At 51.9% G+C, this 27894-nt stretch overlaps 1 protein-coding gene across 1 annotated transcript in view; it reads right to left on the reverse strand.

Annotated features, from left to right (window-relative positions):
- TSPEAR (thrombospondin type laminin G domain and EAR repeats) overlaps positions 1–27067 on the reverse strand; it is an 80647-nt gene extending 53580 nt beyond the window's left edge. The window contains exons 1-4 of the mRNA XM_054040270.1: positions 26841–27067; positions 10643–10863; positions 10134–10372; positions 8057–8147 (exon numbers count right to left, since the gene is read on the reverse strand). Coding sequence (XP_053896245.1) covers positions 8057–8147; positions 10134–10372; positions 10643–10863; positions 26841–26934 — 645 coding nt within the window. The 5' untranslated portion in view covers positions 26935–27067. The remainder of the gene's footprint in view (positions 1–8056; positions 8148–10133; positions 10373–10642; positions 10864–26840) is intronic.
- Between the last annotated feature and the right edge of the window lie 827 nt (positions 27068–27894).

A 27894-nucleotide genomic window follows, 5' to 3' on the forward strand; every position in this document is an offset into this window, starting at 1 on the left:
ATAGAATCATAGAATATTAGGGTTGGAAGAGACCTCAGGAGGTCATCTAGTCCAATCCCCTGCTCAAAGCAGGACCAATTAAATCATTTCAGCCAGGGCTTTGTCAAGCCGGGCCTTAGAAACCTTCTAAGGATGGAGATTCCACGACCTCCCTAGGTAATCCATTCCAGTGCTTCATCACCCTCCTAGTAAAATAGTGTTTCCTAATATCCAACCTAGACCTCCCCCACTGCAACTTGAGACCATTACACCTTGTGCTGTCATCTACCACCACTGAGAACAGCCTAGCTCCATCCCCTATAGAACCCCCCTTCAGGTTGTTGAAGGCTGCTATCAAATCCCTCCTCACTCTTCCCTTCTGCAGATTAAATAACCCCAGTTCCCTCAGTCTCTCCTTATAAGTCACGTGCCCCAGCCCCCTAATCATTTCCACTGCCCTCCGCTGGACTCTCTCCAATTTGTCCACATCCATTCTATAGTGGGGGGACCAAAACTGGATGCAATACTCCAGGTGTGGCCTCATCAGTGCCGAATAGAGGGGAATAATCACTTCCCTCAATCTGCTGGCAATGCTCCTACTAATACAGCCCAATATGCCATTGGCCTTCTTGGCAATGAAGGCACACTGCTGACACATATCAAGCTTCTCGTCCACTTAATCCCCAGGTCCTTTTCTGCAGAACTGCTGCCTAGCCATTCGGTCCCTAGTCTGTAGCAGTGCATGGGATTCTTCCTTCCTAAGTGCAGGACTCTGCACTTGTCCTTGTTGAACCTCATCAGATTTCTTTTGGCCCAATCCTCCAATTTGTCTAGGTCACTCTGGACATTCACCATGCCCACTTCTCTCAGAAGACACACGGGTTAACCTGGTGTTTATGCCAACGGCTTGGCAAAGTAAAAGCAGCTTGAAATACAGGCCTGACCATGGCACGCAGAAGAAGGATTATGTCCTTGCTGCACCACCATATGAGCTCAGGTCCCTCCCTTTACTCACAGGGGATGGTAATTTACTGCTGGCATGTCTCAACAACAAATTGCTTCCCCGACTGTCACGTTATTGGTTTGAACTGGGACCGTATAGAACATGGTTGCAACCAAGGTCCTGTAGTGGCACCAAATCTTGTATGAAGGGGATGAAATTAGTTGTCTAAGACAAGGTTATGGTTTACTGGTTATGATTATGCTATCTATATGTGTGTATCAATTTTGTAGTTGAAGTTATGAATATTGGCTCTATACTGTCTGCTATGCTTCTGGGTGACATCCCAGACAAGTTGGTGTTAGCTCTGCCTAGCCTGCTTGATGGCCCATTAAGGACCATCAGCTATACAATTGACCCATTGAGAGAAGGCAGATATGCCTTGTGACTCAGCAAAGTATGCAAGGACTTGCCTATGTGACTGCAGACTCCATTTTGCTGTAATTTTCCACAGTAAGAACAAAGAGGTGTTCTTACACCGGGAAAAGACTATAAAAGGCTGATGTCTCATCTCCATCTTGTCTTCAATCCTGCTTCATACCTCTGGAGGAACTTTGCTACAAACTGAAGCCCTACACAAAGGACTGATGACCCATCCCAGCTGGGATGTACTCCAGAGACTTGATTTTGAACCTGCAGTTTATTCTATCACTGCTACAAGCCTGAACCAAGAACTTTGCCATTACTGTATGTAATTGATTCCATTTAACCAATCCTAGCTCTCATCTATATCTTTTTCCTTTTATGAATAAACATTTAGATTTTAGATTCTAAAGGATTGGCAACAGCATGATTTGTGGGTAAGATCTGATTTGTATATTGACCTGGGTCTGGGGCTTGGTCCTTTGGGATCAAGAGAACCTTTTTTCTTTTACTGGGGTGTTGGGTTTTCACAACCATTTGTCCCCATACGAGTGGCACTGGTGGTGATACTGGGAAAGTGGAGTGTCTAAGGGAATTGCTTGTGTGACTTGTGGTTAGCCAGTGGGGTGAGACCAATGTCCTCTTTGTCTGGCTGGTTTGGTTTGCCTTAGAGGTGGAAAAATCCCAGCCTGGGGCTGTAACTGCCCTGTTTAAAGCAATTTGTCCTGAATTGGCATTCTCAGTTGGGTCCCGCCAGAACAGCATCGTTACACTGACTCTCTGCACTGGCCAGAAAAGGGGAAGTGGAGTCAATGCTCTGCCCATTCCCAGTTTAGCCCCAACCATCTGCCCCGCTCACTCCTGCGCCTGGCCTCAGGGCCTGGACTCCTGTGTGGGGCAAAAGGCTGGCATTCATCTCCACAGGGATGCCCAGGCCAAGCCACTGCCCTGCCCTTCAAGGGCTGCTCTTAAACCATGTCACCCTCGAAGTGAGCTTGGGGCAGAGCCCCGGCGTGGGGATGGCGCTCAGACCTCTCCAAGGTCTTCCTCCTGGGAGCTGCCTAGCAGCACTCCGAGCCCAACCCAGCTCCTGAATGGCCTCTGTCCTCGGGGTCATGACTCTGTCAGCAAAGATGGGGGAGGCAGGCCCTGAAGTGCCGCCAGACCCTTGCACAAGCAGAGGGCCCAGCACAGCGAGGCCCCTTCACCCCTCCTGCAGCCTCACCAATACAGCCGAAGGCCCCTCATATCCAAGTTTCCCCCCTTAGTCCTCCCAAACTGCCAGCCTCTCCTCCGCCCCAAACCCCTTATCCTCCTTTCTCCCTCTTCCCCAGCCCCCTCATCCTCTCCTCCCCCTCCTACCAACCCCCCAAACCTCCCCCAAATACTCCCTTCCCCAACCAACCCTCCAAATTGTCCCTCCCTCAACCCCCAAATCCTCCCTGTCCCCACTCACCAACCCCCCAAATCTTACCTTCCCGCAACACCCTCATCCTCCCCTCCCCCCACCAACACCCTCATTTTCTGGAGGGGCCTATTTCCTGGAGCTCTGACAGCCCATCCAGAGGCAAGAACTTGGCATGTCCTGCAGGTGACTCAGCAATGGCACCCAACGGGGTGACTCTCGGTTGCTGGATTGTGTGTTCTAGAGCAGCAAGAAATGACTCCATTAGCAATCCTTTTCCTCCACAGCATGCTCCACATCTGAGCCCCTTCCACAACCTCCTTTGCAAGAGTTGCTCACAAAGTTCTCCACCTGTGCAGCCAGTAGTGGCAACTCAGTGGACTCCAGCTGATGGTTCTGACCCTGTGATCACAGGGGTGGCTGCAGGCCATTCTCTTGCTTTCAAGTTATCCATTATGTCGCATGCACGCTTCATTTCATATTTGTAGCCTGTGGCCTGGGGGAGGGAAGGTCTCCAGGGATAGATCACTGGGTGTGGACAGTATTGTATTTGTTGTTGCTGTTTCAGTGAAGGATGAGGCTGGTTTCAGGACAACCCATTTATCTAACTAGCAACAAGAGATGAGAGACAGGGGAAACAAATTACTGCCTAATGTTTTAACAACTTGCCTGGCTGCATAGCTGCCTCTGGAATAGGGCTGGGAGATATTGCATCTCCTAACTGTCAGGGTTGTTAAGCACTGGAACAAATTGCCTAGGGAGGTTCTGGAATTTCCATCACTGGAGATTTTTAAGAGCAGGTTAGACAAACACCTGTCAGGGATGGTCTAGAGATAATACTTAGTTCTGCAGGGGACTAGACTTGTGCAAGGGACTAAACTTGAAGTCTTGTCCAGTCCTACGATTCTATGATATGATAACTAATTTTCCAACAATATTCGCTCCCACATTTAAATTAACTCTCTTTGGCCACATTTGCTGCCCTATGCGCTTGCTTTCCGCAAAAACTCAACTGATTGAGATTTACTCACATCAAATGTTCAGAGAAACCCAATTTCAAAATTAAACAGGAGTGTTTGTGGGGAAACTAAATTTAAATCCCCACCCACAAGTATTTAGAGGTCCTTGCAATCTCATCCAGCCACAATACCATGTGACTTTCTGGCTACCACAGCTCAGATTTTAACAGGTGGTGAGTACTGAAATTCTCAGAGACACCTGCTCTCAATCAATTCAGAAGGTAAAAAATTAATCCAATACAACATTGACTGAATAAATGTGGATAACTAATACATTCAAGGGAAATCACCAGGGCTCACAGATATTCACCAAGCAGCAGACACACTAAATCTGGATGCATTTGTTGTGAATTATTTGCTCTGCTCTCCCAAGGAGCTCACCATCAAGTTCCTGAGAGAGGGTGAAGCTGAGAGCAGAAGTGTTGCAGTTTTTAATACTGTGAAATAAACCCCCTCCCCAGTAGTCTAGGCCATGCATGTAGTGCCTAGCTGCTAGACTGAATCCGTCCCGCCACACTTGGCTCTGACACTCGTATGTACAAAGAGCTCCCACACCCTCCTAGGCTTTCACAGCTGAATAAGCTGCATGGGGGCTGGAATGAAAATGAGGTTTTCCCCCAGCTGATTAGATGCTCATATAGCAACCCCAGGCACATTGGATCATTTCTCTGCCAATGCACCTGAATCTGGCCCTGCAGCCCATCCCCTTATACCAGCCTTGATGCTCTCAGTGGTTGAGGCGGTCAGTTATGCTGGAGTTATGTGTGGTGGAGAAGCTAAATGAATTCTTTGTATGGGTCTTGTAGCAAAGTGATGACTCACTGGCACAGCACCTCCTGCTGGTCGTCCAGGGAAACAGCTCAACTTCAGAGCACCCTCTGCTGGACGGTGTGTCACCTGCCACTGGCCCCGTGTCCTCCCAGACCCCACTGCCCTTGACCTCAGTGTTCTGCCCCAGCAGTACCCCCATGCTCTGGGTCTCCCCTCCCAGGGGAAACCTCTATCCCCACCTTGCCTCAGTGGCTACTGCCAGTCATCATCTAGCCCCCACTCACTGGGGCAGACTGCAGTCTATAAACCACTCATCACTGGCAAGGGGGGTTTGGACCTGCTGCCTTTCCCTGCAGCCCAGTACCTCTCTAGGCCTTCCTGTCAAGCCAAGCCTGGGAGGTCACCAGGCCTGAGCTCCCCAGCTCAGACTGCCCCTTCCCCAGCACTGCTCTGTGCATGGTACCTGAGCGCCCAGGCAGCTAGGTCCATCTCTCTCCAGAGCTAGAGAGGGACTCCTCAGCTCCTGGCCCCCAGCCCTCTTATCAGGGCCCTATTTGAGCTGGCCACAGCTGTGGCTACTTCCCCAATCAGCCTAACTTGGCTGCTTTTAACCCCTGTTCTGCAGGAGTGGGGCAGCTGCCCTATTACAGTCTTCACTGCAGAGGATGTGAGGAAGATTCCCACACTTAAGCCATTCTTTTTAGGTGGCAAATCTGAGGAACTGTCCCAGACTGATAAACAGCAACTATCACAAGACTAGCAACAAAATCACGAGAACTGGCACCATTGCATATGTTTGGGTTTAAACTTGTCACAGAGGGGTTTGTAACTTAAACGCGACCTGTGCCGGAAAGCCCCAGGGTGAAACTGACTAGCTGCTTTTCACAACCCAAGCTGAGAGAAATGTAAAGACTGCACAAACAGCATAAATGGGGAAAGATCAATTAGATTTTTAAAATCCCTTTAATCGGATGCTATTGTGCCATGTCCTGGGCATGCTTTGGTGCAGCAGAGAGCCAGTCAAAGTCAAGCAGGGGATTGGTACCTACACTCAGCCCCACCCCCTGCTCAGGGGCATGTTCCATGCTGACTCTCTCCCCTGGCAATGGGAGAGGGCATCAAGATGGCAATGCCCATGCACAGTGTTTCCACAGCTCTATAGGGGAGCGCTTTCCTCTGTGGTTCTCAGTTAGCTGGGAACATTCATGGGCGGTGCAGTCTAAGACAGGGTGGTCAATAGCTGCAGCTGTTGGGCAGGAATGGGGGGTGGTACCCAGGAGGGCCCTCCTCTGTGGTGATCGGGATGGGCACAATGTCTATCCCCACACCAGTGACCGGCTCCCTGAATCCCCCAAACTCCAGGAGAGTCCTTATCATTTGACGTGAGGATTCGTTGCTCTCTGTGTTTTGAGCACAGATGCAGCAGCGCCCAAACACTCACAGGACTGGGTGAGTTGCTCCAGAGCCAGCTAACATGTTTTCCCTGCTCCTGCCTGCCAAGTGATATGCACTTGGGATTTCTCTCCTCCTGCTTTGCTACTAGTCCAAGCAAGGAAACATTCTTTAAAAAGCAACAATGTTCTTACCCACCCATCATTTACTCAACCCCAAAACACAAAACTCTTTTGAAAAAAAGAAACAAAAGCTACATCAGACACATGGATCAGTCTCCAGTATAAGACCCATGCACCTGTCATTTCACTATCAATCACGACAATTATATCCTTCACCTATTAAACTACGTAGAAAACTTTATTCTCAAAGAAATTGTAAGTACTTTGACAAAACAAAATTTGGTGGCCAGTTAATAAATACATTTAATGGACATTACTTTCCTGTTTGGCAACACCTTTTAAATGAAAATTATTTAGAGACCAAAACAGAGACAACAAAACCCCACCAAACCATTGGCCAGAGTGAAAGCTGTTCTCTTGTGATGAAATTGGTCTGATATTCTATAAGAATAATGTGGTTGTTGATCACATGGGCAGTGGAAGGTTTATTATTATAATTATTGGTATTATTGATAAAGATTTATATTGTGGTAACACTCAAAGGCCCCATTCCTACTCGGGGCCTCTTGGCACAAACCATGTAAGTAATAAACATGCATCAGTGCTCCATTGTACTGGGTGCTGTATAAACACAGAATAAAAAGTCAGTCCCTGCCCCAAAGAGCTTCCAATCTAAGTACAAGATGAGAGACAAAAGACAGATACAGATAGATTTCCCTATCTAGTCACTTCATTGATCTTAAGTGCTTGCATTTGGTAACTAACATGATCGGTGACATACTCTGTTTTCATTCAGCAAGGGTAACCTGCTGTGAAACAAAGTAACAGGCAACTGAATCATGCTTGAATTTTTGTTGGCCTTGCTGTTCCAAAAACAAGGGTAATCTGGTATCTGCCATTGTCTTTAAGGGAGAAGCTGAGTGCACCATCCAAAAATAGCTGAAAAGAGCAGTACCCCAGTCTTGCAGAAAGAACCACATGAGTAAATCCATGTGCCCAATGCTCATAATGGTACCACTGGAACTCCACACTGGCACAGCAGTCTGCCCGCATGCTATCAGTTGCAGGACCGGGGTCTACCCTATTAAGAAGTGACCCCAGATTTTCCAGGTTTGTTCTGCCACATTGGTCATGCTGCCTCCCATCTGAATTCCATACAGGGGGCAAAGACTGCATGGGAAGAAGCACATGGTCTTGGCTCAGAAATGTGCTCGTGTTTGCAGCCATAAATCAGCAGGGAACAGAAGCAGCCATGTGAATCTCTATCAAAATTCTGTAATTGCCACAATGGTGAATGGAGAAGCCACAACAGTGCAGATCAGCACTGTCCGTCCTGGCTCCAATCCTACAGGGTTTGCTCACATTAGCAGAGCCATCCAGAGAATTTGTGATAAGGCCTTGCACCCTCAGGGGAATCCAAAGACTCTGCAAATAACTAAAGGGTTTCCCAGGACTGGCCGCTGTGCAGTGATCCCGACATCTCTTTACGGTGTATTGTGCAGGCGGGGGCTGTGGTTACTGGACGGATGCCTGGGCTTGTGAATAAAGAGCTGGAATGAAACCCAGTGTAGATACTATCAGGACAGTGACCGGAGGCCAATGTGGCTGGGAGCCAATATGTGCTCAGGAACTGCCGTGGCCATTAGATGCTGTTTAAGGGAAAGAGTCAATAGAGGCCAGCGTACCAGGGAGCTCCTAAGCCTTTTTCAGATGGAGGAGTTTTAAACCGGGGTCCCCTCCCCCTGCCTTTGGGAGCTCGGCTTAGAAATGTGCAGCCATCTTTCCCAAAGGACAGCCCGGCACTCTGTGCTACCTGGGGCCAGTCTTCCTGAGAGGAGAGTGTGTCTCAAACCCATGATGCTTCTGGCCCAGAGATGGTGGCAAACCTGCACTGCCACTGCTAACTTATCTCGCTGGAGCCCAGGTAAACCAGAGCCTGCCCTGTGTCTGATAATCGTGTTCTCAGAGCACACCAAGCCAATCCCACGCCACGAGTGACACTTACCGTGAATAGCCCTTTCCTTCTCCTCCTGCTCCCAATATAAAACCTGGATCCCTTCACGGACAAGGATGCGGGGAAGGGTGTATCCACCACCCTGGAGGGATTACAATAAGAGGCACATGAGCACAGAGCAGCTAACTTCATGGCATCCACCGGTGACTGGAGAGACCAACCCTGGGCCTGCCTGGCCTAAGGAGATTCGTGTAATTACAGTGCTCAGGTGCTAGGAAGACAAATGGAAACACAGGCATTGCCAGACTAGTTCAGACCAATGCTCATCTAGCCTGGGGTCCTGCCTCGGACAGTGGCTAGGATGGCTATTCATATTTGGACTCCTACTAAAAGATGATGATGATGATTTCATGTGGCAGAGAGTTCCAGAAGGTAATTCTGTGATGGGCACTAAAGTCTTTCCTTTTCTCGGTTACAAACATGCTGCCTTTGGATTTTAGGGAAGAACCGGGTCTCACAGGCTGCGTTGACTCTGACCTGGACAGAACATCCGGCGGCTTTTCAGATGACAAGTCCCCTACCCAGGTCTTCAGCGAGATCACTTAAGCTGAGACTGTTTCTGCTGCCCTTCATATCTGCTTACCAAATCCTCCCTCCCCATTTGTAACACTGTGGATGCCTCAGATTATTCCCTTCCCTCCAGGGAAGGCACCCGCTCCCCCAGACCTTCCACCTGGGGTCAGTACCTTCCTCCTGAGCCAGCCAAGCTACAAGTGAGCCCCTCCCCCCCAATAATGCCCCTCCTCAAAGGGGGAGCCAATGGTGGACCCTTCTCACACTAAAGTCACCAGACAGCAGAGCCAAGCAGCCTATGGACTGCGAGCAGCCAGTTTGGTGATTATTATGTAGCATTTATACTGCAATAGCACCCAAAGGCCCTTCTCCCCAGCTGATCCATCTTGCCCTGGGCACTGAACAAACTCTGGAGCTGGGCAATACACATTTTGTAGGGGTTGCAAAAATATTGGAAAGAAAATGAACAGTTTGTGTTTTGTCCAATGTTTCACTTGATTTCAGGTTTTCATTTTAATATGAAAAATTGCAAAATGAAAATGGAAAATTTTCATTTTATTTAGAAAAAAATCATTTTTATTCCAAAAATATTTCAGTTTTAGGAGGGCTCCCCTTTTTCCCACACTTTTACTCCCCCTCCCTTTTTTTCGGAGGGGGGGACTTTCCCCACTATTTCCAAATGAACATTTAGATTTTTTTCCCCAAAGAAGTCCTTGAAAACAGGCATTTCAGGTAAAAAAAAAAAAGTAATTTTTCAGTGAAACCCTGTTTTTGACTGGCTTTTTGGTGACATTTTTCCAGCCAGCCCCAACACAGCTCAGAGCACCAGATCCTTGGGCCTGAAACACAGACAAGACAAACAACAATAGAGAAGTGGAGCATTGTGGGGGAATGAGATAAAAGCAAGGAGACACCTTCCTTTCTCCATTCCCTACCTCCCCATTCCCAAAACATCTCCTCCACCCCCACCCGGCTTACCCTGCCAATGCTGCCCCAGTGCACCCTCCTGCTGCCCTGCCCACCTCATGGCACCCGTCCAGAGTGACTGACGGCCTCTAGCCCAGCATGATGGGACTCCAGCCAGCTCTGTTCTTTGTAACTCCATGGCAGAATGGCACAGAAAAGAGGATACCTGGATTGTCTCAGTGCTCCCGCCCCTGAGGAGACCTTTGTGGAATTCCTCTTGGGGCAGGCAGGTCACCCCCAGTACCAAGGAGCCTGGCTCCAAACTTGGGAAAGAGAGCTGAGTCCTCCAAAAACTTACTGACATTGCTGGGTATCCTCTGAGAATGCCAGGCTGGTGAGAGCTGGAGCAAGATGCTGCTTTCCAGGACTCCCTGCCTGAGGGCCAGGGACAGGACATAGAGTTCTGTCCTTTGTGCAGCATTGGGAAGCATCCAGGTTCTCTGCTTTGTTACGTGTGCCAGGGTGAGCTGGCAGGAGTAGACAGAGCAACAGCAAAGCCTGCAGAGCACCCACATCTGAAAAGCTTTCACCTCCCCCCAGCCAGCCCTACACCCAGGAGGTCCCCCTGAATTGCACTTACTATACATACACGTCAATGGGGATACTGCAGTCCACAGTCAGGGAGAAGAATTGCCCAGACACGGCCAAGACAAGCGTGTGCCACTGATTGTCAGTTAAGGAGATGCCTTGGAAGGTGACCTGGGTCTGCCAGCCATTGGAGAGCTCTCTGCTCCAGAAGAGGAAGTGGAGTTTGTTCAGCGAGTACCTGAGCCCAACCAGCACCGTGTTGCTCTCCTCCTTCATCACAGTGAAGATGTACTCATTTTTCTGAAAGAGCAGGGAAAGGGTTAGTTCTGAGGTCAGCATTTGGGGCGTGGAGGCTGTCCATGGACGACTATACATTCAAACCTTTTTTCTCATTGACTGCACTGGAGAACTGGGAGCTCACAGGCAGGAATGATGAGCTTGTGGTTGAGACACTGGAGTGCAACTCTGGTCTGGATATGGGCTTGGGTCCTAACCATTCACCAAAGGGGAGGGGCATCCACACCCAGGGCCCTGGTGCAGGCCCTTCTCCATGGCATGGTTGGTGTTTACCTTTGGTGGGACGCTGAGGACCCTCAGGGTGATGATGATGGAGAATTCCTCTGGGAAGAGGTCACAGTAGAGGAAAATCTGGGAAGCCGGGAAGCTCAAGGCATGGCGTGCTGATGCAGAGAACTGAAACCCACGTGCCCCCTGCACTTGGAGCATCCGAATCCCACTTCTCACACCACTAGTCGGAACCACTTCCGAGAGAATATCCAGGGGGCGCAGGTCTGTGCCAGAGAAATCACAGAGCCACGTCACTAAGGTTGCTCACCACCCTTACCAATGGCATGAAGATTATCAGTAGGGCTGAGCTAATAATGGATTTTTCCATTTGGGTACCGAACCAGAAACAAAAACTGGTTAATTCCAAACCATTTTTTTTTATTCTAATAAAAATTCATGTTGAATCAACTGAAATATTTTGGGTTGATTCAAAATGATTTTTGAGTTTTTCATTTCAAATTGGCTGTTTTCAGGTGTTTTTCACCCTTTGTGGGGGGGGGGCAGGGGGGGAGTGTTTTAATTGACCAAATTTGAATTCAAAATACCTGTTTCAAATGAAAAGGCCAAACAAGCTGTTTCTAAATGGCCAACGTGAAACCTGTCAACTTTTTCAAAAAGAAAGTTCATTTTTTTCCCCTCAGCCAAAAACCATTTGTTGAATTTGGCCCAAATTCACAAATAGTTTGGGAGCCCTGAAAAATGCTTTTTGTGACCAGAAGATCGATTCAGCTAAATAAGTAACTAAAACCACCCAGCTGGAATCACCAACAAATGGGAGGGAGGGAAAGGGGAGGATGATGGATCAGATGCAGGGGGAGGGGAGGTAACATACAAAATGCCCAATAGCACAGCTGCCACGCCATGTGCACATGCCATACCAGAGCCATGCCCCGGACTGACCAGTCAGTTCCACCCACCTGCTTCCCCTCCCCCTGCTCCACTTCAACCCTCAATTTGCTGTGTCATTTTGGATGTAGGCTGTGCGCTCCTCTGGGCAGATGTGCCTGCGGTTGCTTTTGGGAGGTGCCTCCCACATTGCGGGGGCTCAGAAAGGACCCTAGCCAAGCACTCATCACGACATGCACAGATGGCTCACGCTCACCCCACGCTGCTGCATGGTGTCAGCGCTGTAGCATCACTGGTTTGAGATGGCTGGATTCCTTATGAGCGGTGACACCCACTCACTTCTACAGCCCTGGACAGGGATTTGTTTGATGCCCTGTATTCTGAAGAGATCACAGAGTTCAAGGACGGAAGGGGCCAGCAGATCATAATCTGACCTGTAAAGCACAAGCCCCCATCACCACCCAGCCACAGTGCTTGAAGTGGGGAAAGGGCACAAGGGATTGCAGACCTGGCCAAAAAAAAACAGAGTTTCAATTGAGCTAGGGGGTTCCGGGGGACACTTCCAGCACCATCTTACCAAAGCTGCTGCTCCAACATTCTGAGAGGGGCCCCCAAACTTTGGGCATGGTTCAGCCACCTGCACACCAAACCCAACAACCTGAATTAGCCCAAAAGATTACAGTCCAAAGGAGACTAAACTATTGTGTGCCACAGGCAGAGAACAGAGAGACTGGGTGCACCAATGCCTGAGACCCTTGCACTGGCAGGAATGATTCAGTGAGAGATATCCAGATAATCCTGACAAGTGACCCGCACCCACACACTGCAAAGGAAGGTGAAACCCCCCGAAGTCACTGCCAATCTGACCTGGGGGAAAATTCCTTCTCGACCCCACATGGCAATCAGTTAGACCCTGAGCATGTGAGCAAGTCCCAGCCAGCCACGCATCAGAGAGAGAATGCCCAGTGCCATCTCAGAGCCCTGGCCCCCCCTGCTAGTGTCCCATCTCCAGCCATGGCCATCCCTGATACTTAGGAGATAACCCCTCCCCTCAAAAAAATACATTGGGAGGAGGAGTTTCCTACCTCACCACAAAGGATTAAGAATTCTTTTTAACTCCTGGGACTGGTCAATGAAGCGGCGCCAGTTCACTCTGCATGGGAAACAATATCTGTATCCCTCTGCCTGTAAAGCCATCCCGGCTTGGAACCCGGAGTTCAGCTGTGCTTGGAGGGATAGAAAAATCACTGCTAATACATTTCAGATAATTATCTCCCCCCTACGCACTGGGGCCAAGGATCAGCCCATGACCCACTTCAGTCTCTGCTGGCACAGATGCCCTGCTGGTAGAGAGTCCACCATGGAGAGGGGTGTTGATGGAAAGTGGCTTCTCCCTTCCCTCCACTGTGGGACCTGCATCAGAGTGGTCAGGGAAGCTCTGATCTAGCATGTCTTTCCCATGGATCCCTGGCCGTAAACTAATGCTGCCCACACCATTCAGAATCTCCAAGAGGGAAAGTCAAGCTCAGCTTCACCTCTGATTGGTGATATCCACGTACATGGACAGCTGACAAACTGTATTTGTCATGTGCCTTTGAGTACTGCCCCTGCACTCTGCCCATCTTCCACGGGACTCACTCCGACAGCCCAAACCTGCGAGATGCTTCAGACAACTGCTTAAAAAAACATTTCTTTCCTTCTTCAGCCCCCTACTCCCACTCTTCAGGGGAGAGGGCATTTCCTTCCCCTCCCCACCCCAGGGAAAAAATGACCCTGCTCTGAATTGCAGGGCAGTCGCTGCTCAGTCCTGTGCCAGGGACAGGTTAAAGAGCCAGTAGCTCTCAACCCATCAGGCCAGCTTCCCGCTGAGACATAGTACTTGATTGCCAGCCCTGCTATGGCCCAGGAGATTGGCCCTTGCAATCCTGGCATTATAACGGCTACTTTACGGATTGCTCGGTGGCGTTGCATTGAATCTGTGTGCTGCAGGCAACATGCCCAATGACTAGACCAATCAATGACTAAGCCAATTAAGCATGCCTTGGGGTGGCGGGGAGCCAGATCTAGAATCCTGGCCCTTCTCTTCCAAAACTACTGGTCACTGTCACGCGAGCCAAAAGCCATCTCCCTTCAATGGGTCACATATCCTCGCTGCCACTAGGGGGCAACACACACCTAGTATAACATAGTCTTCCACGTATGGTACTGAGGTGCCTGGCTTTACATGACTCCTGGAAGCACAGAACACCTTGGGGACGACTGCGCCAGCCCAAACTCCTGCTGGTAAATGCTTTGTACAACACTACCTCACCCACTGCGTGTCTGGCAGGCAGAGAGATGGACAGAGGCGATGCGGGTGCGGATCCCGATATAGTTTTAGGCTAGAAATCATCCTTAACCAGAGCCTGCATCTGCATCTGGGGAAGTTCAGGTCTGGATTTACGCTACAATTTAGGCTGGAGGCTCAAGCAGCATTGGGGTTTGGGTGCAGAATCAAGGTCATGAAAGCCTCGGGAGCCATTCCCACAGGGATTCAGTCAAAAGGGGGAAGTCCTGGGAGCTGTACCGCTCTCATGAAGTTTCAGAGACCCAGAATCCCACAAAGGGCTCTGAACATTTCTGCATATGAACTGAGACCGAAGTCGTAGGGGCAGGGTTGTATCTGCGGCTCAAAATCCAAATGGCCCTGGAATTTGAAACAGCTTGCTTTGGAGGGTCCAGGTTTTTTGGCTCATCCCTAATCATGCATCCACCCACCCACCCGGCCATAGGACATCGTTGTTAAAGAACTGACATCTACTCGGAGAAGAAAGCAACGCACATGTGGCCTCAGGGTATTCCCCCCCGCCCAGAAAAACTCAGCGAGCAGACAGCCTTTGATTGGGTACAGCTGGGAAGTACAGACATCAGCCTGGCCACTCACAACCTGTCTGCAGCGCTTCAAACCCATGCCAGCAATGCTGAATTGTAGCCAGTTAAGAGCACCCGCCGTCTGATCTCTTCACAAATATCGTGCTGTGGAGCAACTGCGAAGGAGCAAACTTTGCCCGGGTGCTTCACCTATTAACCGGCATCCGCATCACATCGGTCCAATTTTTCTTAATTGCTGTCGGTGTCCCTGACAACATTCTTTGTATAACAAAGGCAGATCAGACCAGAGTGTTTGCACTGGTTGTGCACTTGAGTAAAGATCTGTTCGTTGCACAGAATCTGGTGCATTGATGTTCCTCCCACCCTCAGCTACACCCATGCTTTTAAGGTGACGATACCTTTCAGCAGAACTGTGCTAGACAGCTAGCTTGCCTGGCTTTGGTATCTACTGGCTCCTGCTTGTAGGAGAAGATATTATTATTATTTGTATTACTGTAATGCCATGGAGCCCGCATCATGGCCAAGGACCCCATTGTGCTAGGCACTGTACAAACTCAGAACAAAGAGACCGTCCCACCCCAAAGAGCTTACTAGAACCTGCTTCGGGAACACCCAGAATTCAATGTGAGATTCTCCAGGTGTCTGTAGCAGGTGAATATTTTCTACCTGCAATGGGGCAGATTCTGATCCCCTTACTCCTGGGGAGTAGCACCTTGCTGCTCAGAGAGCAGGCTCACTAAACGCAGTTGAGTATGACGCTACTCCGTGTGAGTCTCCATGCATTTCCAGTGGGCCAGCACCATGAGATCAGAGTGAAATAAAAGGCCCCAGGCACTCGGGAAACCTAAACCTCATCTGTGGAGCAGCTGGGCTGGCTGGCAGCACTCTGTGGCACCAAGGAAATGATCCTGGATACCATTCCAGGCTCAATTTCTCACCATTCTGGGACGCAGCCATTCTTGTTGCTTTGGGGTTTGTCGGCTCCGTGCTGTAGCCTCCCTTTGAACCGGTTACATTTTAGGGAATGAAATTCACATTTTTCTTACAAATTTGTCCTGCGTTCCATAATCCAATTAAACAGAGAAGTTCCCAGGTTCCTAGTGGAGCACCCAATATTTAGTTGGGTTATGAGTGAACACATTATTTGTTGAATGTCACCTCTTCTTCTGCTGGTAAAAGGTTAGCAAACAAATCACAGGGTTTTTGATTGCATGCATTACACCAAACTCCTTGCTCATTTCTTCCTGGCTATTTTCCTTATATGAAGAGCTCATGAACACTCAGTTGGAAATAATCTGCATTTGAATTTGGAATATGGCTCCACGATGGTTAATATCGTAAGTCACAGGCTATTATTTCTGCCCCCTAATTTATGTAATGAGACATCAAATGTACAATTCAAACAAATTACAATTCAAAATTCCCTTTTAGCCAAAATGCGTGCATTCAAGCTTAACATTTGCTTTTAGCTGCTATTTCTGCTAAGCCTTGGCTGCTTAAATGTTCATGGCAAGCCAGCTGCGAAGGGTCATGAACAAGGCTGAAATTGAATTTGTGTTTGAATTCAAATCAATGATTGTGGGAAAGTCTCTCCCCGTCCACTCCCTGAATTTACTCAGCTCTACCTAGCTATCATCAAATTCCAGCCCTTCCCCATAGCCTCTGGTCTGGGAGGGTCACACAGTTAGGTACACTTTTCTTCCAGAGAACAATGGCTGTCTCTCTATGGGTAGGCCTGTGTTGCAGTCACACGGTATGCAGCTGGAGTAGATCTACCTGAGCTAGCTCACATATGGCTAGCAGTGCAGAGAGCACTCTTCAGCGTGGGCTGTATGAACCTGCTCAGACCCCTGGCTAATTACTTGGTGGTTAGCTAGGGTTACCATATTTTGTGCCTCCAAATGGAGGACACTCCACAGGGCCCCGGCCCCGCCCCCAGCCCCACCCCCGCCCCCTCCCCAAAGTCTCCGCCCCCTCCCCTGCTTCCCGCGAACATTTAATTCGCGGGAAGCCTGAAGCAGGTAAGGGGGGGGGGAGATGGGGGGAAGAGGTGCGGCCCAGGCTGGCCCCCCCCAGCGGCTCCAGCCTGGGTCGGCTCGGGCCCTGGGGTGCCAGCCCCGGCCGACCACCCCCGGCCCGCCCAGCACTGCCGGCCGGCCCCCGGCGGCCCGGCGCACCCCCTGGCCCCGGACCGGCTCCCGGCCCGGCGCACCCCCGCGGCTCCCGGCCCGGCGCACCCCCCAGCCCTCCGCACCCCGCGGCTCCGCGGCCCGGCGCACCCCCGCGGCTCCGCGGCCCCGGCCCGGCGCACCCCTGCGGCCCGGCGCACCCCCGCGGCTCCGCGGCCCCGGCCCGGCCCGGCGCACCCCCGCGGCCCGGCGCACCCCTGCGGCCCCCCGGCCCGGCGCACCCCCCGGCCCCGCGATCCCGGCCCGGCCCCCCGGCCCGGCGCACCCCCGCGGCTCCGCGACCCCGGCCCCCCGGCCCGGCGCACCCCCTCGGCTCCGCGACCCCGGCCCGGCGCATCCCCGCGGCTCCCCGGCCCGGCGCACCCCCGCGGCTCCGCGGCCCGGTGCACCCCCCGGCCCCGCGACCCCAGCCCGGCTCCCGGCCCGGCTCCGCGGCCCGGCGCGGCCCCGCGGACCCCCCAGCGGCCCGGCCCAGCGCACCCCCCAGTGGCCCAGCCCCTCGGGCCCGGACCGGCTCCCGGCACCGCGCCCCCTGCTCCCCGCCCGGCCCCGCGCCGCGACCCCGGCCCGGCCCCGGCCAAAGAGGCCCCGGCCGAGCCCTCCCTCCCTCCCGATTTTCCCGGACATGCCCGGCTTTTGGGGATTTCCCCCCGGACGGGGATTTGAGCCCCCAAAAGCCGGACATGTCCGGGAAAATCCGGACGTATGGTAACCCTATGGTTAGCCTGTACTGAAGCCTGTTCTCCACTGCTCCAGGCCCTGAGCCAGCTAGCTGTCTATGCCTGCTGCAGTCACACCCTCAGAAATACACTCCAGCTCAACCAACATTATGGGCTCCATGCAGTAATCACTGGGTGATACTCTCTGGTCTGTGTTACACAGGCAGTCAGACTAGATGATCTGATGGTCCCTTCTGACCTTAACATCTGTGTAACTATGAATCGGTGCTAAGGGCTGGATCCTCCACTGCCTTGCAGTTGTTTAGTCATTGAGACTTGGACAAGTAAAACACTATCCAATCAGAATTCTCTACCACCCGGGGGATAGCATTTTGTGACCCATGCACAGCTGATGGTATCTTACACCACTACTGAACACGACCCAGAGACTTCAGCAGGATCTGTAGTCTCTTACAACAGATTTGGATTTGCTCTGTTTCCTTGGGGAACCCATGGAGCTTTGCAGAACAAGTAGAAAAGAGGTGCCATGTGAAATGATTCTGCAGTAGGATTGCCAAATTTGTAATATTTAAAAACTAGACTCTCTAGCAGGAGTGCCGGAACCTTCCCTGCCCTGCATCTTCCCCCCGAGGCCCAGCCTCTGCCTCCAAGGCCCCACCCCCATTCACTCTTCTTTCCCATCACTCACTGCTCTTGCCCCACTTCCCCCCCCCCCTACACAGGTGAGGAGGAACTTGCCTGTGGAGCCGGGGCTGGGAGCTGCAGCCACCCAACACAGGTAGGAGGTGTCCCCAGCTGAGTAGGGGCTGGCGTGGATGATGACCAGCACCTCACCACCTCCCCCACCCACAGTAACTGAACTTTGGGTGTCCAGTCAGTAGATCTAACCAGACACTGTCAGGTCCCCTTTTCAACCAGACTTTCCAGTCGAAAACCGGACACCTGGCCACCCCACCCCCTCTGCAGGCAAGAAATGAGCTGAGCAGAAAATGGAGGTGTTAGAACAACAGATTAGGAGCCACACCAGTGCGAGCCTGCAGAGTATCGTTCCAGAGCCCAGCACCACAAGGATGGGTGGGTGGGGCAGCGCCACATCTTTCCTGAGCCTTGGCAACGGGGGCCTATCAGCTCAGCCTTGGCCAATGCCAAGATCCTGGAGGGTCCTGATGCTTTGCTTGGATCTAATAACTGGCAATCCAGCCTGCAATGGCATCTCATGTTTTGCTGCTTGTTGCCCAAAGCGTTTCACTGCTTGCTGCATTAGCAGTGAGGCAGCTTTGACTTCGCTGCACAGTCTGACCTAACAGTAGGGTGGGCTCAACAATGACCTAACTCAGGGGTTCTCAAACTTCATTGCGCCGCAACCCCCTTCTACACAACCCCAGGAGGGGGGACCGAGGCCTGAGCCTGCCTGATTACTGCCACCCCAGGTAGGGGGCCAAAGCCCTGCTGTCTGGGGGCGTGGGGGGGGGAGGGGAAACCAAAGCCCTCAGGCTTCGGCCCCAGACAGTGGGGCTCAGGCTAAGTCAGCCCTGACAACCCCATTAAAATGGGGTCCCAACCCACAGTTTGAGAACCACTGACCTAACTTAACTCCCACTGAAGTCAATAGTAAAATGCCCGCTGACTTCAACAGGACTAAAGCTAGGCCAATACAGAAGATCCCAACCGAATACATGCACCAACTTTGTATGTGTCGGAGACTGTGACAGGCCCGCTGACGGGGTGGGGGGGGAGAAAGGGGACAATTGCCCAGCGGCCCAGGCAATTTAAAAGGGCCCAGGGGGCCCCCAGCCACCGCCAGCAGCACAGCAGGGCGAAGGCAGGCTTCCTACCTGCCCTTGCTCTGTGCTGCTTCCGGAAGTGGCCGGCACGTCCCTGCAGTCCCTGGGGACAGGGTCTCTGCGCGCTGCCCCCACCCCGAGCACCAACTCCGCAGCTTCCATTGGCCAGCACCAACCCCCTGCCTCAGCCCAGAGCCTGCACCTCGCACCAAAACTCCTCCCAAAGCCCGACCCCTCACCCTTTCCCACACCCAAACTCCCTCCCAGAACCTGCACCCCATACCCCGACCCCCAGCCTGGTGAAAGTGAGTGAGGGTGGGAGGAGTGAGCGACGGAGGGAGGGGAGATGGAGTGAGCAGGGGCGGGGCCTCAGAGAAGGGGTGAGACAGGGGCATGGTTTCAGGGAAGGTGTGGGATAGGGGTCAGGTCAAGGGTCTTTGGGTTTGCGCAATTGGGCAACCCCACCAGACGGGCATGTGGAAGCCCTGGCCGTGCCAGAAGAGCAGGCCCAACAGGGGAGCTGGCAGCTCGGTGGGCACCAGCCAGCACAGACGCAGCACCGCCCAAATGTCAGGCGGGCCACTTCCGTGCGGGCGCAACTTGTGCACGTGTGGGAGACCCATTGACTATTCTGTCCTGGGGCCCAGAATTTCTGTCAGCAGTGGGCCTGGGCTGTGATGTTCTCCTGTGGCCAGCTAACTCTCAGCAGAGGGTGAGCTTCTTTGGCTTACGTGGGAGACATCTGTACTTCTGAAGAACTAGAGGCCTAGAACTAGAGGGTTCCCAGCTCTGTATGGATTTACATTGCCATCAGCTGGTAGCAGCTCATAGATTCTTTCCCTAATCACAGCTGCCTTGTGCAGATGAATCATCTGAAGTTCATTTCCCACAGGGCTATGCATCTGGAATGAAGAGTTTCATAAGTTGTATTAATGGGAGCTGTTCTTGCACCCAAGCTTTCCATAGCTTGCAGTCAGATTTTAATATGATGGAGAGCCACCATCCCTTCAAGTTGATCTTCAATTAAAACCAAAGACAAGGATTTGTGTTTTGGTTCAGCTCCCACATTACAGGCACTGTTAATTATTAAAACACAGCTGGTGATTACACAAAACCTCATTAATGATTAGAGCAGCAGCTGGGGTGGTTTAGAGCAGTTTGTCAGTGTAAAGATCTTGAAATCTGGCTGCTTTCATGTCTTGGAATCTGGGGAGCTACCTCTTACCTTTGGCAAAAAGAAACACTATTCTCCCCAGGGTGGAAGCACTGCACAGATAAGAAAAAAAAGTCTGAATGCTCTTACAAGAAAATAGGTGCATTTCAGTGCATAAGGGATTGGCTGAATGTGTTATTGTATTTAGAGCTGTGCTTGCCAATGCAGACAGCAAATATTGCCTGCACTCAAACCAGTCTGGTCATTTTTGTGAGACAAGGTGGGTGAAGTAATGTTTTTTACTGAACATTTTTGTCTCTCTCATCAGCAGAAGTTGGTCCAATAAAAGATATGACCTCACACACCTTGTCTCTATGATCATAGGACTGACACAGCTACCCCTACACTGCATACAGCCATGGTCATTTTTGTGAGTAGAATAGAACTACAAGTCACTGAAAGAGGCTGTCTTATTTGTATTACAATGACCTCTCGTGGCCTCAGTCCTGGCTCAGGGCCTCATTGTGCTAGGCACAGCACAAACATGTAACAGCGAGATTGTCAGCTCTTTAGGGTACCGACAATCAAAGTGTTACAGCTGCCCAGAAAACAGAATTTCCATCCCAGGGGAAATTCAAAACTTTCCAAATTGGTTTTTGGTCCAAATCGGGAGGAAAAGTTTAAATTTGGAAAATTTCCTAGAATGGAAATTCCAAAACCTTTTGATTTGGAAAGATTAAAATGACCTTATTGAAAGGTTTCATTTTTATAATATTAAATATTTTGCACACAAAATAATTGCATGAAAAGAACATTAGTAAGGTTGTGAAGTCAACAGATAGGAAATGCCATAATTAATGTTGTCCATGCAACCTGAATGTGGCCCCCTTGTGTGTGTGCATTATGATATGGTCTTTAATGACATAATCACATAGTCTTTTTTTCCACAGGACACCTGCCTCATTCAGTGCACAGGATGGATGGTGCTCACTTAATGAGCAGCCATTCAATATTTGTATTCTCCTTGTTGTTCAGGGTGTGACCCCAGAACTTATTTATTGCAAACTATTCAAACCATTTTCTAAAGGCAGAATTATTAATCTCCTCGTGGTCTTTTCTATGGCCCTCATCACTATAGTATCCAAGTGCTTCATAGCTTATTATAACAACAGCCCTGTGAAATGACGGGGGGGGGGGGGTATTATCCCCAGTTTACAGCTGAGAAACTGAGGCACAGAGTGATTAAGGTCAAAAGTTTCCACTAATTTGGGGGGCTCAATTTGAGACACCTAGGAATTCTGTGGCAGAGGCAGACACAGAATCCAGTTCTCCAGGGCAGCATTCAACTGCCTGAACTTGAGATCCTCCTTTTCTCTACCTGCAAACCCCTGCCTCGTTCACTAATCACCTTTCAGTCTCTGCAACAAATGAGACAGGGCCTACAGACAAAAGCTTCATTCACTACACCGCCATGACTTATCCCCAGAGCAACTCCATCCTGTGCCCTGAATGAGGTAGGGGTCCTGTGGAAAAAATAGGAGGTGATCATGTAATTTAAAACTGTCTCATAATGCATATACCCCAGAGGGCCAAATTAAGTTTGCAAAGGCAAACTTAAAGTTGACCCTAGCTACCTTAATCAGGTGCTTTTAACATAGTTGTTTTGTGGGTAATTTCCTAGATTTTTAACAAAGCAAACTGAAAAACAGAAATTCCATCTTGTGGCATCATATTGATTAATCAGCAGGGTTGGAACCGTTAGATCCACGGCACAGAGCTCTGCTGCTTGAGCTAACAGAGTACCTGAGAGAAGTAGTAGGTTGTTATCCTCTGTGTTGACCAGCATAAAAGGGGGCAAGACACGCACTTTGACATCTGGATGCCAGTAGGTTTCACAACCAATCCCAGTTCATAGGCGTCTGAGGTTCTATTTCATGCTCCGGAGAGGAGTGTTCTCTTCTGCTCATTTTCCCCTTCTGCCCTGTCCCCTCCAATCTGTCCCTGTCCCAGTCCTGGCTCTTCCCCACCACTGGCTCCTTCTTTCAGTCCCATTATCCTTGCCTACCCAGGACCAGTCTCCACTCTCAGGCTTCACATCCCAATCCCATTCCCCTTGTCCAGCTGGTCCCAGTTCCCCGCTCACAACTCTTGGCTCAATCAGTCTTTCCTCTCCCCCACCACTGGCTCCCAGTCCCAGACTCCCTCCTTGGGCTCCTCATCCAATCTCAGCCTCCCCGCACCATCCCTTCCCTGGCTTTTGGCCCAGGCAGTCCCATTCCCCCCGACCCTCCATCTCCTTGTCAAATGCCAGTTTTTTCAGAACAATTGTTTGGCAGGAATGCTACAGTCTGGACTAAATTTGCGTAAGGGCCAGGGAGGAATCTGGGGCCAGAGAAAGACAGTCACCTTCCCTAGACCAGCCAGCATCCAGGGGGCTGGGGCAGGCACTTGGATATGGAGGAGCCAGGTTCAAGGGCCTGGTCTGAATCAGGGATCGCTGGCTCTTGTACCTGGGTCCCACACAGCCCAGGTGAGTGCCTGAATCACAGGACTATTGGCTCGGCTCAGCTCATGCTTCCGTCCTAACAAAGAACAAGAAAACCTGAAATCGCAGAAACATTCACGGGCCAGGAAACCCAGTTCCCAGCCTGCCTTGAGTGCCCCAGAGCTGCCCAACCGGGAGCTCAAACCACCATGAGACAGACCAAGAAGAGAGCCGGCTAAGCGTTTCTAGAGGTATATCTAGGAAACCCCATGTCCTTTGCGCTCTGATTCACCCTTTATGCACTGTTCCTCCTCTTTCCTCCCCCAGTTGGGGCATTTCAGACCAAAAATGCAAGATGCAACAGAAGCTGGGTGCAGAACCGGCCTCCAGGAAGGGTACCGCCAGCACCACTCCCAGCCCTCGGGGTGCCAGCTCCTTGCCCTGCTCCCGCCACTCCAAGCAGTGTCCCTTGCCTCCCGCGGGTGTCACTCCAGCTCACTCTTCTGAGCGCCACCCCTCAGAGCTCCCATGCCCTTCCCTTGGCCTAGGCATGGGCCCCAGCCCAGCTGCAGGGCAGGTCCTGCAGGCGGGGGATACCACCCTGTGTTGAAGTTCTCACTGGTCACAGCGCTACAGTGAGTGGGTGTGGCCTTGGGCTGCTAGGCCTCCTCCCCCAGTTGAGATGCACACCTGCCTCCATGGGCCATCAAATCCCCTGAGAGCTGAGTGACATAACATTGGCATAAAAATGGTCTCCTCCCAACCCCCTCCCCATCTCTGCCCCTCCCGCCCTTCGGGGTCTCCGTCCCATATGCAGAAGTAGAGCTGTGAAGAAGGTTCTGTGAATGGGATCCCCCAGCAGCTCCCCCGCATCCTAGGGGCAGCACTAGAACGGCACCTGGGGCACAGCAAGCTCACCAGAAGATGCTCTCCGAATTACAGTGCTACCAGCCTGCCCCAGCACCACTGCAACTCTGTCCCTGTTCTCTCTCCTTTATCCCCACCCCACTTTGTTCTTTGCTCCCACTCCCAGCTGTCATTTTGGGGGCAATCTCTTCAATTAGAAACATCCACCCAGCAATATTGCAATATGAATTGGGTCGTGTTACCCATTCCCTGCAAGGACGCTGGCGCTGTCTGGGCAGGGCCTGGGTATTGAGGGCTGCTTTCCTTACCTTTCCGTTCTTAGTGTTTTCATTTAGACTTTGTGTTAAGCGTGTCACGAATCCGCTCAGAGAGCACACTGTGAATGCAGCCGCCACTCCTTGCTTTAGCTGCCAGAGCAGCAGGGACAGAACTGACTCCAATTCCAAGATGATCATGAAGCAAGAGCGTGCACCTGGTCCTGAGCAGCAGGAATGGAGCCTAACCCTGGCTCTGACACCGACGTCTCTGTGACCTCGGGCAAAACACTCAATCTCTGCCTCAGTTTCCCCAGCTGTGAAGTGAGGATAATAGCACGTACTTAGGTACCTCCCGGGGCTGTTGGGAGGGGTGTTCGGTGCCTGCAAAGTACTTAAAGATGATAAACACTCTGCACTGTTATTACGCAGCAGGCTCAGGCTTGTGGGCTCACCATGAGCCCTGACTCTCCCCTTGCAGAGATGACTAACTCCAGCAGAGCCACGGCAAAGGAGCCCAGGGACAGCCTGTCCAGAAAGGGATTCAAACCTCTTCCCGGTGTGTGAACTTGATCCAGCGCATATGGGCTCAATGGCATGGGCCTGCCATGGGCACACGGCTCAAGCCCTGCCTCATATAGGACCTACAATGCACGGCAGATCAGAATCCACTGTGGCGTTTACAAGGGTGTTGCCACTAAACTTTTGGGCCCAGCAGTGTCTTGCAGGTCTGTGCAGAGTCCGAAGAGTGAGAGCCACCATTCGCCAGGGCTACACTCACCTAACGTAGCAGCAAGACACAATCTGCTGCTGCCCCTCCCTCCAGACCCCCAGCACCCCAATGTCAGCCTGGCTGCACCCAACACTGTAAACCCAGCATGCACATGAAGCAAGGCGGCGATGGGGTTTCGGGCTGAGCTGCTGGCAGTCCCCGGCTGTGGGACGGCGATAGGCAGACATCATCACCTGCACCTGCCCTGCTGCCCCACACCCAGCTCAGGGGCAGGGGCACTGCTGGGGCCTGGCTGCATGGGGACACATCGCTAAGCGGCCCCACTAGTTAATTAGCTGTGGCTGCTGTGCAGCAGAAATGCTCGGCCTTCCCTTTGCCCACTGGCTCCCCACGGCAGGTCTCCTGCCAGGAGGGCTAGGGACCACCCTGAGCACAAAGCACTGCCAGTCCTGCTCCCACCCCACTGCCCATCCTCCATCATCATGGCCAGTCCCCATCACCGACTCGCCTCCCTGCGCCCCCGTTCCACTCAGCAGTCTTTCCTTTCCCCAGCTCCCAGCCACAGGCCCCATCTTGGCTCCATCACAGTGCTGGTTCAGATCCCCCTCTCCACACTCCGTCCCTCTGCCCCCCAGCAGCATCCAGCCAGAGTCCCCGTCCCACCCTGCATACCCCTCCACACAATCCTCCCCACCTGCCTGAGTCCTGATCCCCCCCAGCTGTATTCCCCTGCAGCTCTCCTCCCGCACATGGGCAGCCAATCTTGTCCCTGCCACGCTGTATTCATGGGTTTCTGCAAGCAGAGGACGCCACTGGAGGCAGGAGAACAAGGTGGCAGCCCCACAAGGGCCACTCCTCCTCCTCTACCATGTGCTATATATTGCCCACTCTTCCCCCCCTTCCATGCCCCCATCCAGCCTGCCCACTCCCAGCAGCCATGGCCCTACCAGGAACTCTGTCTTTGTCAGCTGTCACCTTGCAGCATGGGACTACAGAGTCCCTGGGGAGATTTGCTGATGAGAGAAATTGGAACTAGCCCCTACTGGAAAGATGGGTGAAGGGCTAGGGCCTTGGGAGACCCAGCTTTCATTCTCACCTTAGCCATGGGCTTCCCGGGTGACCTTGCTAAGTGATATCATCCGCCCTGTGTCATGGTTCCCTGCCTACTAAATGGGGACCAAACACCCCGGGAGGCAGGGACTGCAAGGATCAAGTCCCATTAATGATGGCGATGCTCAGAGGGCCAGATGAGCACCCAGATCGGTTGCTATGACGACAGTTCAGGATAGAGGACATTTGGGCTGGGTTCTGAAATGGTTCTAGCTGGCCCAAACAAAGCCCTTGTCACCGTCAATAGCTCCACGCCCATTTTACACCAGCAAATCCAGGCGGCTGGCAGTTGCCTCCGTCCCATGCTTACAACCCTTGCACATTCCCCCTACAGCAATACAGGCCACAGAGACAACAGTATATCCTGGCAGATTAAATCCATGTAACTATTGGCCACCTCTTCTGCAGCCCCCTGCCAATGGCAGCTGTAATACTCCAGGCCCGGACTGCCTGATTTCCTTCCTTATTTTTAGTGGAGGTTGTTGGATGAATGGCAGGGCACATGCTATTCATCACAATACTTGGCATGGTGACGAAGCCAGCTCGTTAGCAGAGAAATCAGGTCATCTTTAATAAATTGCAGAGCCAAAAGCCCACAAGCAGACCCAGCAGTTCACTTAATTCTGGCTCAGTCAGATGCCCCGCCCGCTTTTACAAATTTCCATCCATAGGTTACGGCATAGGGATTTTTTTTCACCAAAAACTCCAAGTGCCATTGAATTGAGGTTGCCAACCGTTGTGACTGGAAGCCAAGCTAAAGCAAAGCAAACTGTCCAGAGGGGCAGCACAAGATCCTCGAGGGAGAAGGAAACAAACCTAGCTGTGCCTCTGAGCGCGGATTAGGCCACTTTGCCGGATCAAATTCCCGGGCAAACAGGACTCGTGGGCTCTCATGGCAGACCCAAAATATCTGGCATGTCCGCCAGCTTCATTTGACCCTATGTCAGAGTCAGCGCTGAAGGGTGAGGGCCGGAGGACATTGTCAATGGCTGAGTCATGCTGGGTGTAGTTCCACATCAGGGTCCCTGGACTGCAGCTGAGGCTCTTCCAGAGGAGGAATGTTTGACACGTTTGTGATTATCTCCCAGATTTGGAAGGGCAGCGTTGAGTGCAGAGGTTGGAAGGTGGGTTGCAAGCTCCTCCACACCCCGTTCCGCCCCCCCCAGCAAGATGGCTAATAATTGCTTATCAAACAACTTGTACTAACCCCAATGACAAGCTGCTCCTACCTGTGCAATGTCGCCATGACGTCCCTCCGCTGGCCAGGTAGCTGGTGAACCCTGAGGGCAGGAGCACAGCCCAGACCACCAGCAAAGCAGACATCGGGGGGCCTTCTTCACCGGCTCCATGCACAGGAACACTCCTGCCCTCCTGTCTTCAGACCCCGGGCAGGTGGCACTCTGCTCAGGAATCCGCTACAATTTCTCATAGCCAGCTCACATGACAACCACTTCTGGAGACCTCCTCATCCTGGATGCAGACACCCTCCACCCCTCCAGGGCACTTCCGGGAGCAGGACTCTGCCAAGGCTCTCACTGTAGCAGCCTCACAGCTTCAACTGCTCCTCTGAGAGCTGGCCACGCAGCCTGCCCCTCCGCTTTGCTTCTCCTCACGGCCACACGTGCCGGCTGAGCCCCGTCTCTGCCTGGCCTCTTAGCCGGCATTAGGTAGAGGAAAGGTTTCCAGAAGGAAGCACAAAAATCAGCACTGCAGTGGGAGGCTCAGAAAAGAGGACGCATAGGAACTGTCTGCTTTAACTGGCACATGTGGTCGGTGAGCCTCGGAGAAGCCAGTGCCCCATCCCGAAGGAGAACAGACTTTCCCCCAGCAGCCACAAAAGCAACTCTAGCTGGAGCCTGTCTTTGCAGACATTTAAAGGAGAAGTCAGTTGTCAAGAGGAGGAGTCCCACCGCCTTGGAGAGCTTTGTATCTTTTGCCCAGCCCTCTTGAGGTTGTTTCTTTTTGTTTGTTTTCGGTGGGGGGGGCTGGGAATCTTCGGTAGAGGAATTTCCCTCTCCAGAGAAATCAGAGAGGGAATCAAATGGGAACAAGGCGAAGACACGGCTTTGCGCACCTGAGTGCTTTAGTGTCTACACTGCCGATAGCATGCATTTTAGCACACAAGGGTGTGGGTGGGGGTGGGGGTGAGCCCATATATTTAATTACACCCCTCTTTTGTGCAAAAAGGTTTTGTTTTAATGATTCCTGGCAAGGCAGTGCTGCACAGCTGCTGCTGGGATCCCCTTTGAATATTATTATAGCTCAAGGAAATAACTGCCTGCC

Source organism: Malaclemys terrapin, chromosome 9 (genome assembly GCF_027887155.1).
Source record: "Malaclemys terrapin pileata isolate rMalTer1 chromosome 9, rMalTer1.hap1, whole genome shotgun sequence".
Classification (NCBI taxonomy): Eukaryota; Metazoa; Chordata; order Testudines; family Emydidae; genus Malaclemys; species Malaclemys terrapin.